Here is a 16,296-nt window from a genome sequence, read left to right on the forward strand (position 1 = left end):
GTCCTTGTATGCGAATCACTGAAAGTTAACATGCAGGTACACAGCAAGCAATTAAGAGAGTAAATGGTATGTTGGCCTTCATTACAAGAGGAATTCAGTATAAGAGTAAAAATGTTTTACTGCAATTATATAGGACCCTGTTGAGACCACACCTGGAGTATTGTGCACAGTTTTGGTCTCCTTACCTAAAGAAGCATATACTTGCCATAGAGGGAGTGCAACGAAGGTTCCCCAGACTGATTCCTGGGATGGGGAATTGTCCTATGAGGAGAGACTTAGTAGATTAGGCCTTTATTCTCTAGAGTTTAGAAGAATGAGAGGTGATCTCATTGAAACATACAAAACTCTTACAGGGCTTGACAGGGTAGATGCAGGGAGGATGTTTCCCCTGGCTGGGGAGTATAGAACCAGGGGTCACAGTCTCAGAATAAGGGGTGAGCCATTTCGGACTGAGATGAGGAGAAATGTCTTCCCTCAGAGGCTTGTTAATCTTTGGAATTCTCCACCCCAGAGGGCTGTGGAAGCTCAGTCATTGAGTATATGCAAGACAGAGATAGATTGGTTTTTGGATATTAAGGGAATCAAGAGATATGGGGATAGTGCAGACAAGTGGAGTTGAGGTAGAAGATCAGCCATGATCTCATTGAATGGCAGAACAGGCTCGAGAGGCCAAATGGCCTACTCCTATTTCTTATGTTCTTAGTTGCTACATGTACATCCTACAAGAGCCGAAAATACAGATATTTATTCCCCCTTTAAAATAAGCCTATTTAATTTCCTGTTACATCTACTGCAATAAGGTTAACCTTCCAGGTTAATAACATGCAATTAGAAAAGCATGCTCATGTGTATACCATATGAGGGAGGAAATTAAGAGAGGTGGTGAGAAAATCAGGGTGAAACATAAGAGTGAAATACAAAATGGCTCCTCCAAGAAATTACGACAGATATGTACAAATTAGATGCATCAATGCTGGCATGGAAATAAAGATTTAGGAAATCAATGTAATTGAACAAATTCCATTGCAAAGATTGTGCACTAAGAGGCTGATTCTCTCTCCAGCCCAATCCCCAACTCCAGCTGTGCTACCCAACTGGCTTAATCCGAGTGGTGTGAAGTTAACATCTATCCCAAGGCAGCATATATGTTAATTAAAGTATATATATGGGCTAGAAATTGACCAACCTTGAGCCCGTTTTTCCAGCGATATTTCGCCTTTTTTGCCGGTAAAAGGTACTCGCGTAAATTGGCCAAAGTTGTGCGCCAGCGGTTTTGAAATACTGCTGAAAAGCGGACCGCCGGTGTGCAACACCCAAAAAAATGCAACCGCTTAAAATTGGCCGTTCGGTGCACCCGTACTCAGGGTGAAGAAAAAATGCCCAAGAAAAGCCTGCGTTGAAAGCCTAGAAACAGCAGTAGGTATGAAGACCTACAAAAAAGGTAAGTTGAAGTTTTTCATTTTTAATTCTTTTTCAGCGATTCGTTAGTTAAGTGTATGGAGAATGTTTTGTGTTTTTTTTTATTTTTGCAATTTTCTTTTGTGTTTTCTCCCCTCCCAGGGCCTGTCTTTTCGGCAGTAATAGGCCTCGGGTTAAAGTTGGCAAGGACCGCGGTTTCCACCGCGAATCCTCATGCAATGCCTATTTTTATCGTCGGGGGCATTTTGCTGCCAATTTTACCCTTTTAAAAAATAGCGATATTTTTAAACAGTATTTTTGGTGAAAAATGCCCCAAAAAAAGCACTTTGATGATTATTAACGTTATTATTTTATGATGCATGTTTGGGGTGGGGAGAAGATGAAAGTGATTTGTCTAAATAGAAAACATGTTGCTGTAGGGTCCTCTTTTATGCCAATACTGGGGACAAGGCTTTAATTGTAATATATATCTTTTTACAGATTTTACAAAGGGTATTTTAGAATTCTCTAAACCTTTAGCATGAAAACATTAATGAAAAGTTACTGAATGTCTAAGTGGTTAAAGTAATAGAAATAACAATCAGTATTTTTAGCCAGTGCCATTCCTCTATTGATGGAAGCAGAGATTGTAAAAAGTCTGCTGTTAAATCTGCCACTCAATTACTGCATGTGAAACAGAATTAAATTTGCTTTGAAGATTTTTTTGGGGTTCAAACTGGCTTTGTAGGATAGAAGAAAATAGCAGATTCTTCAGTTGCCACAGCAATAAACTGGACCCCTACTAACCTGGAATGGTAGGTTTGGTGCCAAGGAATGCTGATCGTGCCCTGAGATATTTGCATCATGCTTGAATCTGGTTGGTTTTCCACTAATTTTGTAGAATGCCAGGAGTGAGGTCGGGCTGTGGGTTCAGTCCGCCTGTGAACAGAAACAAAACAAAATGCAGCTTTAACAGTAATTAACAAAAGGCAAGTCCGATTGACACAGTTTTACTTGTTTGCGTATTCTGTCCAGTGATTCATTTCCAGGTTCACGTTTTTGCTGTATTTGTTGACATACAAAAAGGAGCTTTACACGTTTTTCTGAATGTTTTTGTTCTTCTGCAAAACAAGCACCATTTTCAGCACAGAGAAACATTTAAAACAGGCTGAAATAATCATGCTTCAGCTTTCCAAGTCAGAATCAATATTTTATGATAAACCCCATCACTTCATCACAGATTCTATATTTGGTTTAAACCAAGTCAGAATTAGAAGCCCATCTCTAGTTGTGTGCCTTAAAAAAACCTCTCAGTCCCCTCCCATATAAAGGAATGCTTCATTCTTTTCGGAATGTTATGTTCCACTTCCAGTTATGGTCTACTCCAAGGACAAGAACAGAATAGAAAACAGCGCTGAGTAAAGCAATAATTCATATGCAGGATACCTCACTGATCCTGAAACTGAAAGGTGATTGAAACCGTCTGTAAGTCTTGCTTCTGCATTAAATATGTTGGATCCCATCTCTTTGGTAACTTCAAACAGTCAAAATAAGGACAACTTTGAAGATGGTGTCACTAAAAAATACTGATCTTTCAGTAACAACCACTAGATAGCAAAACATTGTGTCAAGACAAGGAATTGTGTTGCTATTAAGCAGTCGAATGTGGAAAACAGTCGATAATTCCCCAGGTGGTATGTTTTTGATCTTGGCTCTGCTACCAGATGGCGGTACGAAGCAAAGGCCAATCACTTGCAGGAAAGATCCCAGTTAACATCAACTGTTCTTCAAACTACATCATAAGTTCATTTTTTTAAATAAACATTTTGATTATGGTGAATACTACTTATAATGAGAGTATAAGCCAAAGGAACTGAAAGCATCTTTAGGATGGAAACCTTGCTTGATCAATCGCATCGAAGGGCGCTTTGGGACTTCAAAGGGTAGCTAATGGTCAGTAAACAAGACCAATAAGCACCACACCAACAGCTAGGTGGTTCTCGCTACAGACTTTTACTTTTGAAAGGAGAACAGCAGTGTGGATCTGATCAATAAAAAAGAAAATACGCAAGTCATCCCATTCAAATTAAAATAAATCATTCAGAACTTTCCCTTTGGAGTTTCTAAAGAAAATGTAATTTGCGAGTGTCAGGTGTTTGATTTTTCCTTCAAATTTATTAACACTAAAAAAGAACGATTGAACCTTTAATTGCATGAGTAAATTGTACCTTCAGTGGCTAGACTGAGCAAAATGTTCTAAAGCAATACTTTAAATTTATTGCTTGATAATTCAGATAGTTGATTGTGATAGTAAAGTGGAAATACTTTTGATCTACTACAGAAATGAACTCCTAGGTAAGATGAAAGCCAGGAGCACGGAGTTAAAGCCACACACTGCTTTATTTAAAAGCTGCTAAATAGTTTAACTCTCTGACTGCTGGGCATCATGAAGATTTTTGTTTGACAATGTACATACTGTTTGGTTATCAAACTCTACAAGACAATAGTCAAAAAGTGAGACAGTCGGAGGAGCAGCTTGGAGCACGAGGCTGGAGCTGTGGGCAAATCAAAAAAAGCTACCCGGCGCAGCAGCACAATCAACAACGGTCTCGAGAGGGCGACAAAACCAAAGTGGGCGACAAATTTAGACGTCCTCATCAGAATGCAGGTAGATGATTGGTGGCATCTCTTGGAGCATGGTGGAGCTTAGTGTCAGCGTAACTCCAGTACCTCAGCAAAGTGTCCATCTAAGACAGAGGGTAGAACACAGGCAGTATTGCTTCGGCTGCCTGTTACACAGTCCATGGGCCCAAATTTGGCCCTCCGGTTTTTCCGGCGCACCTCCAAGCCCCCCCCCCCCGCCGACATTTTACATCAGAAGCAGCGGCAAAAAAAAATCCTTGCGATCATGGCCAATTCTCTGGCCGTCTGTGGAGCTGGCGTGGCGCAGAACAAAGAGGGAGGCGGAGCTAGGTCCCGGCGCTGAAAACAGTGCCGGGACCTCTGCACATGCGCACTAGAGTCTGTGCGCATGTTCAGTAGCTCCTGGCAGGTCGTTTCTGCAAATGTGCATTGCAGGCTGTGAGAGGGGCTGAAACAGACCGTCCCTAGCCCTGGCCGAATGGGCTCCCTCATCGGCAGCCCGCTGCGGTCCCTAAGGTAAGAGTTCTATGTTTTTTGGTTATTTACTGCTTGATTTTGGTGTTTTAGGTGCCGGGCTCCTTCTATTTTATTTGTTAATTAATTGTTTATTACTTTTTGTGCTTTGTGCTTGGTGGTGCTTTAAATATAGTTACTTGCACCGATTCCTTAACTGTAAGTAAGGTCTTTCTGTGCAGACAAAAGTGGACACATACGCTGCCCTAAGTTAGTTTAGTACAACTTTTTTCTGGCCAAATTGGCATAAATGGTGTAAGTGGCTGGGAACGCCCCCTTTTGAAAAAAAAAACTGACCAAACAGAAAACCTAACTAACTCACTTACACTGGCGCAAATTAAATGGCCATATTTGCAACTAAAAAGATACACCAGAAAAATCAAGTTACACCAAGAAAAATGGTGTAACTCATGGGGAAATTTTGGCCCAATGGAATTGAATATCAGCGGGGGTGGTGGGAAGTAACAGGCAGCCGATGCAGTAATGCCCAAAATGGATTTCTACCCCAGAGTGTCAGGAGGTTATTTATTAGTTGTGGGAATTGTAGCCACATCTGATCCTCTCCCCATCGAATGTCCACATAGATGCAACGTTCTGGCAAGGGTCACTGGACAACAATCAGTAGTGGGAGTGCTGGCTGATTTATTTTCTCCTAACCCAGGTACCCTGGGTGTGATCACCTAAAAACCATCACTTAAAAAAAAAAAATGCCCAGAAGACTTAAAATATCGGTTTGATTTCTAAAGAGGGTGTGCTGCAGTAATACAACTTGTGCTTCACTACAACTTGTACCTCACAATATACCTCAAAGAGTGCATCAGTTTAGAGGTTTGCTAAATGATTCTTAAAATAAATCTGTTTTCATACATTTTCCACCAAAGTAATAGTGCTGGACCACCAAGAATAAAAGATGGCAGGTGCCTTTGGAAATAGATTTATACCTCGTGCTTTTTGAAGTTCTGTTTTCCTCTTTGTGCACCACAGGCATAAAATACAATTGTTGGCACGCAAAGGAATTACAGGGACCACACACATTTTGAAGTCATACTACTGAGGAAATCACAGATTATTGGGGCGTATCTCTGCTGCTTGCCTCTGAAATTGATACAGGTTTTGAGCTGTTGGAAGCAGGTGCCTCCATTCGAAACACCATGTGGGATACAATTGATTATAGCAGTGAAACACTCCAGTTCTTGGGTAAACACGCAAAGCTCTGCTTTTGACTATTAAACTGCTTCCTCCACATATTTAAATAAATTCTGCATACCTTTAGGTACTTCATTCGACACCCTGGCAAAGCAGTGCAAGACTGCCTCCTACATACAGTCCCACACAGCTCTCCTCCAAAGTCAGGACTACACTCAAGAATTATACTATCATTGTTGCATTGCTGTGAAATGGAAACCACTTTCCAGGAATGCAAAAATGACACTCTGGGCTCAATTTTCCCCAAAGCTGTTTTTTGGCGTACTTGAAGAGTTACACCCGTTTTTTTGGGGCCCAACTACGGCAAAAAAAAATCCAACTTTCCCCGTTTGAATTGTTGATTTTGGCGCTGCCTAGCCTGTCCTTTAGCTTTGGGAGTGGAGCCTGAGGTTTGTGCCAAAATGATCGGGTTGCCAGAGTAACCAGGGACACACTGCGGGCTGAGGCTGGAAAGTGACACATACAACACATTCTGGCCAGCTCACAGCAACCTGCACAAGCACCTTACACATTGCAGCAACTTACCAGCATTAAATTATTAAAGTGTTTATGCTAAAAGTCTATCCCTCCCTCCCCTGCCGCCGCTACTAACCCTGGCCGAAACGCCTCCCTCCTCCCAGTACCCGCTGCTAGCCCTGGTCGAAAGGCTTCCCTCCCTCCCGATGCCGGTTGCCGCTCCTAACCCTGGCCGAAAGGTCTCCCACGCTCTCTCCTCTCCACTGCTGCTGTCCGGGCCGTGGAACTGCATCTGCTGTGCTGATTCTCTTACCTGCGCTGATTTTGTTAACTGCCCAGAAGGTTTTCCCCACAGTGGTCACATACGCCGTCCTAAGACAAATTGGAGTAAATTGGAGCTGGCCAAACTTGCTTAAATGGTCAGAATTGTCACGGGTGGCAGGTTACGCCCCCAGTGAGGTAAAAAAAAACTTTAAAAATCGTAACGAACTGAGGTACACTGGCGCAATCTTTGGGGAAACTTGGATATTTTAATTTCGGCCAAAACAAGTGGCGCGTGCCAAAAAAATGGCGCAAATAACTGGGGAAAATTGAGTCCTTTAATTGGGCATTTAAATTTTCCTTACACCTCAGTGAAGCACCGCCTACATTAAAAGTGCTGCACAAACGCAAGTTGACGTTGATATATTAAAATATTGCTAAAAGTTCTCTCATGTCTATGGTTTAAAAATATGAAGGTTTACAAACTAGAGAGTATTTCCTCAAATGACAATTTATTTACCTTATTTTACAGAATCCATGGCAGAAAACACATTGCTAAAATGCATATTAATTTCAGAAGGATTCATTGCACCATCTCCTACAATTTCTCAAAACTGGAACTCCTTACTTCTCTCTGCCTTCTTTTTCCACAATATACAGATTTTCAAAAGGCAATCTTGGTATAAATAAACCACTTCTTTATTTACATCCTCTGCCAACATCATTTATAGAACACATTTAATGTAAAAAAATGTCCTAAGTTACTTTATAAATGGGCGTAAGGAAAATAGTTACTGAGCCAAAAGCATGGTCAAAGCAATTGTTTCTTAAAAGTGGAAAGAGAGGTGAAAAAGTGGAGGGAAATCTTTTCACTATTGGTCATGTTCTACACTGTTCTTTGCCCTTCGCCTCGCACTCAGTTAATAATAAACAGAACAGATAATTACCAAACATCTGTTACTTTTTGTGACCCAAATACTAAAATAAATTGACCTTTCAGGAGGTCAATGTACGTCACTGGCACAATTAATAGAATTTTAATTGCGACACAGACAGAAAGTAATTATATTAAAGAAGCATTATTGCCAGACTGGAGAAGTGGTTTTGTATGATAGATTAAATTGCTAAAAACAGATATGAACAACCTGTCGGGGAAACACCCTTTAAAACTGACATGTTGACCTATAGAGGACAAGTGCAGACAGTTACAGGACTGTGTTATTGACTGCACCTCCATTCACATACATGGGAAAGAATTCCTCAGGGCACTTTTCCATTTCTTGCCATTATCCATCACAGTTTTTATTAACCATCACCACCAGGCAAAGTAACCCATCATATTCATAATTGATTAAATACTACAAATTTATTATAATACATTAATTACAATTATAGGGTTTTTTGTAGTGAGTACAATAGTAAATGAATAGAATTGCTCCTCATAATCAAGGTGGTGTCAACCTCCTGCATTAGGTTAGTTAAGGTTGTGGTGCAAAGAACCTGAGGAACACTCCTGAAAGAAGATTTTCCATCAAATCCCCATTTTGCATACATGCCAACATAGAAAACGAGTAAAAGCTGAACACCAACTTGAAGAAAGATGACACAGCCCCCAAAGAACTGACAAGTAGTTACACAGGCTTTGCAAGTTAAGCTGTAGGTGTACCCAACATTCCTTTACTTGTATTGGAGGGGCAAAAACATGAAAGTCTGAAGGAAAACTTCAAATGTGGTGCCTATCCGTGGGATCTGGGGATACGCCCCCTTAGAAAATATTTAATTTGCACATTAAAGTGGTGTATTCTGGTTCATTGTAAGTATACTAGACGTCACAAGCAATAGCTTAATCTAAAAACAAAGGAAAATAAAGTGATATTTGGATTTTCAACAGACCAACCAGACCATTACAAATACTTACCAAAGGTGACTTCATTTGTCACAATCCCACACCCAATCCCCACTGTTCAAGTAACCTGCTGCCTTTGGAGCCAGTTCACATTCTCCCAGGTCATTCTGACACTCTCCTTAAATTCGTCGTGGCACTCTTGGCTCCCTCTCCTACCCAGTAAAGCTGGTACTCTCCTTCCACACCTGCTGCAATCGGTTCAAGCTGGAACTCATCCCAGTGATTTAAATGGATGGAAAATTAGGGGCAGCACACCTCTGATTTTCCGTGCTGCACTTGCTGGATAGGAGGCCTTGTCTGTGGTGAACGGAGTCTTGTAACGTTGATTCCTTTTTGATATGACCAGAACTACTAAAAGCTCCATCTTTAATAAATTATGTAAAATATCTTCATAATGCATCATCATAACATTTTCTGAAAAAGGTTATCTTCAAATTTAAAAAAAGTGCATTGCTGTTCACTCGGATGTCTATGGTGGGCCATTAAAAAACAAATAAAGAGTCAAGGCCTCACTCTTAGCTGGGATCTGCATTTCATCTTCACTTAGGAATTCATTTTCTAACTTTGGTTATTAATTTGACCAGGGAGGGAACACTGCCAAACATTGGAACAATTGCCAAGAATTCATACTGCATTTCTCAAATTTATCTCCTATCAAATTGATCAAGGAACAGTAAAATATAAAATAATGTTTCTGGACTAGAAAATTTTGAGTTTGGCCAGGGAACATGCTGGTAAAATGCATATAAAAAATGGATCCATCTCTCAGAGGACTACCAATAGGTGAGATTGGAACTGGACTGTTATCGTGCTGTATCCATTTTCAATCGTTTGTTTCTCTCCGATATCCTCACAGGAAAATAAAAAACAACATTTTCCCCCAATCATGATTCCTCCATCTGCCTGCTGCCATCCGCTGCTAAGCCAGATCTTTACTAACCTCTCATCTGTACAATTTCACTGATTTGTGCTTGCACATGAGTGGTCAGTGTTTTTGCATGTATGCAAAACAATTCTAGGATGAGGTGGCAAAATTCTCTGAGGCCTGCTGCTAGCTGACACACGTGATCTTGTTTTCCGGAAAACTTATGCTTCATTTCAGCACAGACTTTAACTTTGGATTATATCATATCTGCAACATGTCTCACCTAATCTCTGCCATGCCAATGTAATACATTTTGTGTCCAATTGCCTGTGTATTTGGCTGCTGCTCCAGACCCAAAGCCATTATTTATATTGACCTTTATTTTCCCTTGCAACCTCTCCTCTCTTCTCTCCTTTCTGCTTTCTTTTTTTCCTTCAGGTACTTTACCCACCCTACACCAACCCATCACTCCTCCTCAGCCTTCCTGCTCTTGACACCCTCCTCAGCCTTCCTGCTCTTGACACAGTCTCAAGCTGGAAGCCCCCAAGAATAAAACCACAGCTACCCTCTGTGCCTCTTCTGACATTCTACATAGGACCCATCGAGGCACCAGTCAGTCAATTTAGTGGCAACAACCTCAACTGTCCCATTCTCTTCCCTTACCAACCACATATCTGCTCCATCACCAAGACCATATACTTCCACCTCCGTAACATCCCACATCTCCGCCCATGTCTTAGTTCATCTGCTGCTGAAACCCTCATCCATCCATGTACCTTTTTTATTTGAATATTCCAATGCTCTCCTGGCCAACGTCCTATCTTCCACCCTACCTAAACTTGAACTCATCCAAAACTCTGCTGCCCATACCCTAAGTCGCACCAAGTCTCATTCACCCATCACCCCTGTGTTCGCTGAATTATGTTGGCTTCTGGTCCAGCAACACATTGATTTTAACATTCTCATCCTTGTTTTCAAATCCCTCCATGGCCTTGCCCATCTCTACCTCTGTAACCTCCTCCAGCCCTACAACCCTCCGAGATTTCCGCACTCCTCCAATTCTGGCCTCTTGTGCATCTCTGATTTTAATCACTCTACCATTGGCGGCTGTGCCTTTAGCTGCCTGGCCCCAAACTCTGCAATTCCTTCCCTAAGCATCTATGCCTCTCTATCTCTCTTCTCATTTAAGACATTAAAACCCTCCTCTTTGACCAAGCTTATGGTCACCTGTCCTAATATCTTCTTAGGTGGCTCGGTGACAAATTTTGTTTGATAACGCTCCTGTGAAGCGCCTTGAGATATTTCAATATGTTAAAAGTGCTATATAAATAGGAATTGTTGTCATTGTTCCTGCCCAGCTCACTCGTAGGGAGCCAACCTCATCAAGCTCTTTCCCATTCATCTCAACCACCCTTAGATTCTACCAATGAACCTTCTCCACATTTCCCTCTAGGATGTCTATTCACTTGCAAACAAGGCCTTTGCCATTCACAATCTTGATCATAGACATTCTGGCTTTGACTGCAACTTGGCTTAAAGGTGGTGACACTTTTCCCCTTATTGAAGCCTCCCCACCTAGATATACACTCCACCACCTGCTCCTGTGATGATGGTGTGGCTCTTATCAACAAATATCACCTTGGTCTCTCTGGCACCTTTTCTTCCGAGGAGAACCTCACCCTGGTCCAATCCTCTCATCTCTCCTTTAAAATCCCAGTCATTTACCACTACCGGAGGCCTCCCAAAGATATCCCTTGTAGTTTGAGACCATATGATCCTCCCGAGAGCACAAGGTTGTAGATTTGCTAGTTTTCCCTATGGTTAATCTGACATCATCTAAAACTTTTCTCAGCATGTGACTACAATAGCAGTAGTGACAGAGTTCATCCTATTCAATTGCAATACCAGTTTCTATGGGCTCAATTTTCCCCAGTATTTGCACCGGTTTATTTTTGGAGCAAGCTGCTTTTTCTGGCCTAACTTAAAAATCCCCACTTTCCCCAATCAATTTGCACCAGCGTAACTCAGTTAGTTACGAATTTTTTAAGTCAGTTTTTTTTCAGCCAAAGGGGGCGTAACCAGCCACGTATGCCACTTCTGGCCATTTAGGGAAGTTTGACCAGCTGAGAGTTATTCCAGTTCTGATTAGGCCAGCATATGTGGCCTGTCCTGAAAAACCTTCCCCAGAGTTAAAGAAATTGGCGCAGGTAAGGAAATCGGCACAGCAGATGCCCGGATACACTGAAAGAATTGAAAAACACATAGCAGCAACTTACCTCCAATCCCGCCTGAAGGCTGTCCGGTCCCATTCTCGGTCCCTGGTTCACACACACCGTCCGGTCCCATTCTCAGTTCCCGGTTCACACACACAGTCCGGTCCCATCCGGGGGGGGGGGGGAAAGAGAGAGAGAGACCTGAACCGGCAACCGAGAAGACCAGACAACCTTCAGGCGGGGTTAGAGGTAAGTTGGTGCTATGTGTTTTTCAATTCTTTTAATGTGTTGGGAGCTGGCTGTATGCTTCACTTTGCAGCTTCAGCTCGCATTGTGTCCCTGGTTACCATAGCAGCCCGATCATTCTGGCGCAGATCAAGGCTCCACCCCCCAAAACTAAAGGTCGGGTTAGGCCACGCCAAAATGACGAGATCCAACGGGGAAACTTACAACACTTTTTTTTTTGGCGTACTTGGGGCCCCCCCAAAAAAATCGGGCGTAACTCTTCAATTACGCCAAAAAAATGCTTTGGGGAAAGTGAAGCCCTGTATACCCTCATCTGTGAGGCTGCATGTACCATCAAATAAAGTGGTAAATTGGACAGCAGGTGAGGTGTAGACTATGCTTCCCTGATTGTCTTTACCCACTGGGCAATGTAAAACTGCTTCAATGCTCAGCCCATGTAATTCGATACTTCAAGAAATAATCTAAAATCAGAATACACTGCAAAAAACGGGAATTGCAGCTGTTTTCTAATAGAAAGTTAAGTACAGACTGAAGACTTTGAGTGATGTATGTTGAACAAACAAAAATAGCAGTATGCATAAACATTCCAAAAAGATAGAAGTGGTTCATGCCACTTTTTGCTATGTAATGGCTTTGGGGATTCAACATGTCACAGCACTGATAATCTGTCTGGGGACCAGGGTGAAAAGATCACACAGAGATTAACTCTCAGACTCTGGGTGTATTCAATTATAAACAGAATGTGACAAACCAAAGACAAGCCTAAACATGGATTTAAAGAAAGAAAAGGAACAAAAGAGCACACATATACTGCAGTAAATATCATTGCTTCTGCAACTAAAGGCAACGGATTTCTGAGGAGAACATTTTTCAAACTTTTTGGAATCATGTTTGATAGTGTACTTGCTGAGAGGACATGGGGAAATTTTGACTTTTTATTTCAATTGACTTTAATAGAAATAAAAATCATGAGAGATGTAAAACAGGCTGCTGATTCACTATCATATTATATTATTGCACAAAGTAAAAATTACCCACAGTATCTGTTTCAGAAAAACTGACTGACAACCCATTTCATTACTTAGTCAGCAGGTTTAGCAGAGCTAAATTACATCATCAAAAGTTAACACGCACTGTGAGCTCAGTGTTTCCAGAGGCTGCAATAACAAACTGATCACACAACAAATCACTTGGGGATCAGTTTGTAAAACAAAACAGCACCTGAATACTTGAGATTATGTCATTGCTCCAAATTAGGAGAATGAGTCAGAGTCCATCAATGGTAAAATGAATTGATCATCATCTATACTTTTTCAGTATCCTCTTGTAGACAGTTTTACTCCTAACCTTCACTGTCCCTTTAAGGCCACTGTTCTAAACAGGAAATTACTGGAAAAAGTACCTGTAAGGATAAATTCAAACCTGTGCTCCCACTGGGGAGCCACACTCAAAGGCACAAGATAGGGGTGCAGTGCCAAATCCTCAACCCACATTTCCTTTGACCATGGTTCCATGCTGGGAGAGTGCGATCGGTGAATTTACTTGAGAAGCTGGTATGGCTGATTATTTGTAACTGTTTATAAATTTCAGGTTCCAGGTCAATGCTTTTTTCCTGTTTTTTTTGCATCTGTAACAAAATGTAATGTCCAGAAGCGTGACAAGACACACAGTAGATGCAAAATAGAAACATGTCTTGCAAATACAGATTTATCAAACGACTTGACATCTTTAGTAAATATAATTTATTGCATTCCTTTAGAAATTTGTTGAAAATTCCCCTTCCCTGACTGGATAGTTTTAGTGACTGCTGATGATAAAATGTGCAGCAATGCTGACATTCGAGAGGGCAAGCCCCTGGCAACCCTCAACGAACTTATAAAGCCTACGCATATAGGTAAAGGAGCCAGTCTTGATTAGTCAGGAGTGACAACATGATATCAATCAAATGTTGGAAAAATAGTCCTAATTAATGACCTGCTACAATAATTAATGGTCCAGAAAACAAATAGACTGCACAGTCCTAACAAGAAGGACAATAAAAGACAAATACTGAATAATTTTCCCTGATTAATGATCCACATTCCAGTCCATATGTTCACTGTTCAGGGAGATTCATGGCTTTGACCTTTATGTCTGACTAGGCAGAATTCCTTGTTTTTAAATCTCACCTTTTGAGATAGACACCGACAGTTAAATGACAGATGTGTAGTAACAACTCACATGATAGATTGGTGGTTTCTCAAATGGTTTCTTTCAGGTTGGATTTATACTGCACACTTTGGGAATTCACACCAATGAAATATACCTCCTGGAGCAGGTTTCACACCTCAGCATTTAATGCACTCAGTAGTCTTCAGAGCTAGATCATCGCTTTTGCATTGATTTGCATCCAAACCTATTTTGTTTCAACATAAAAGTGGCAATATAAATGCAACCTTTGGCGGTCTGATGTATGATCAATTATTCAACTGATCATTTTTAAATCATCTTTAGATTGCATGTAGGACAAGTATGGCAGCTTCTTTTTTTTTTAAAAACTTAATTTAGATATTTTTATTTAATCCGAATTTTAATTAATTCCTCATTGTGTATAAAATCAGATGTCCTGAATTTGAGCATTTAAAAATATGACTATTAATATTTTTTCATGCGACAAACTGACAGGGACTGCTGCGGAGTAAGTGTCACGTTGGGGGCAAGAGAGCATCGTATTCCAGTACTTCACTGCAGTCAGGAGGTGGAAGGGAAATAGAAGGAATGCAATCTTGGGTCGCAATCATCTCTGAGGACTTCTAGTCACCCTCAATATACTACATGAGGTATCCTGGCTACTGTCTTTAGATTTAAAGAAACATAATCTTTGAAGACCCATCATGTTCTCCACTACAGCAAACATCCATGCATAAATATTTAGCATGTAAGATGGTGTTCAATTGGGAGACAGTGCAATAACAACAATAAGGGCATAACAAAAGGGATGGAATCACAACAAATATAAAATACTTGCATTGGTAGAGGCTCACTGATCATACACAGTGAGAAGGCTGAAGACACCAAGGTGGTTTAAGGCCAATGTATTATACAGGGAAAGATAAAATCACTCCTGTCTGCTGGGGCAAAGCTCCCCAGTGTAAAAATCTTTGAATAATATTCCTTGATATGGTAATGCAGGCAACTATTGATATTTGGTTAACACTGTTGTGGCACGAAGTTGGTAGTCCCGATAGGCAACTTTTTTTAAAAATAGTGCACATTAGTGTCATGCAAGAGTTGCAGAAGACCAAGTTCTGTATCAGCATGGGCACTGATCAGAGGCCAAGCTGTTCAATGCAGCTGTGACACTGGCATCTAGCAAACAATGTGGAAAATGCCCATATATGTCCTATCCACAGAAGGCAGGGACAATCTAGCACAGCCAATTACCACACCAGCATCAGCACAATAATGAAAGAGGTCATCAATGTTCCAGAAAGCAACACCAACTCACATCTGACCAATACTCTTTTTGGATACCACAAGAACCATTCAGCTCCAGATCTTATCCCAACCTACATTCAGACATGGATGCAAGCACTGATTATAAGAGGAAAGGGGAGAGTAACTGCCCTCAACATCAAGGTAGCTTTCCACCAGTATGGCACCAAGTGGCAGGTAGCATTCGCACCATGTAAGTACCAACACAAATAAGCTCACCACCATTTCTCCCTTGACCTTCAATGGCACTTCCACTGCTGAGTCCCCTCCAGCAACAACTTGGGTAATCTGCATAAACCCCCCCATATGTTTTTTTTGTTTACTTTCTAAAGCACACCATGTGTAGACTACATTTAACATGGGTGTTGTCATTAAGTTTATCTCAGGCAAAATAACTTTCTTAAGATGATGGTTGACTGACGTGCCAGTCATTTGCACTCAATCCCCATCAGTTGGAAACTGGGAATTGTATGCAAGACGACCAATATAGACATGATCAATATGTGATGTACCCTCATAGTATATCTTAATGAGAAAACAACGGCCCGGAATTTGCAGTGGGTAATAACGGCGAACTAACGGCGTTCACTGTTATTACCCCTTTGAAACTGACCACAACTTCAGGATTGCATGTGCATCTAAACCTGGAAATCCTGAAGTTGTGGTCAGTCATTCATTGCTCCGACACTGGCTACGCTGTGCCCACAACCCCTCCCACCATAGCCGGCAATCAGTGTAATCAGTGAAACTGATGAAAACATAGGCTTTTCTGTGGTAATATCGCTGTTAAATACCCAATTAAAAGATAGGTCTTGTTGGATTAGGTGTAACTGGGGTTTTAACAGCATACTAGCAGTGCCTTCTGTTGCCTAGGCCCTAAGCTCTGGAATTCCCTGCCTAAACCTCCCCGCCTCACTATTTCTCTTTTCTCCTTAAAACCTACCTCTTTGACAAAGCTTTTAGTCACCTGTCCTAATTTATCCTTATATGGCTTGATGTCAAATTTTTTATCTTATAATACTCCTGTGAAGCGCCTTGGGACATTTTACTATACTAAAGGCGCTATATAAATACAAGTTGTTGTTGTTGATGTTGTTGTTAAATACCCCACTAAA

At 41.2% G+C, this 16,296-nt stretch overlaps 1 protein-coding gene across 5 annotated transcripts in view; it reads right to left on the reverse strand.

Annotated features, from left to right (window-relative positions):
• The window catches only part of shroom3 (shroom family member 3), a 245,988-nt gene that overhangs the window by 59,277 nt on the left and 170,415 nt on the right, over positions 1-16,296 (reverse strand). For all 5 annotated transcript variants that reach the window (XM_070871030.1, XM_070871034.1, XM_070871029.1 and 2 more), the window contains exon 2: positions 2,206-2,337. In XM_070871030.1, coding sequence (XP_070727131.1) covers positions 2,206-2,264 — 59 coding nt within the window. In that variant the 5' untranslated portion in view covers positions 2,265-2,337. The remainder of the gene's footprint in view (positions 1-2,205; positions 2,338-16,296) is intronic.

Source organism: Pristiophorus japonicus, chromosome 2 (genome assembly GCF_044704955.1).
Source record: "Pristiophorus japonicus isolate sPriJap1 chromosome 2, sPriJap1.hap1, whole genome shotgun sequence".
In the NCBI taxonomy this organism is placed as follows: domain Eukaryota; kingdom Metazoa; phylum Chordata; class Chondrichthyes; family Pristiophoridae; genus Pristiophorus; species Pristiophorus japonicus.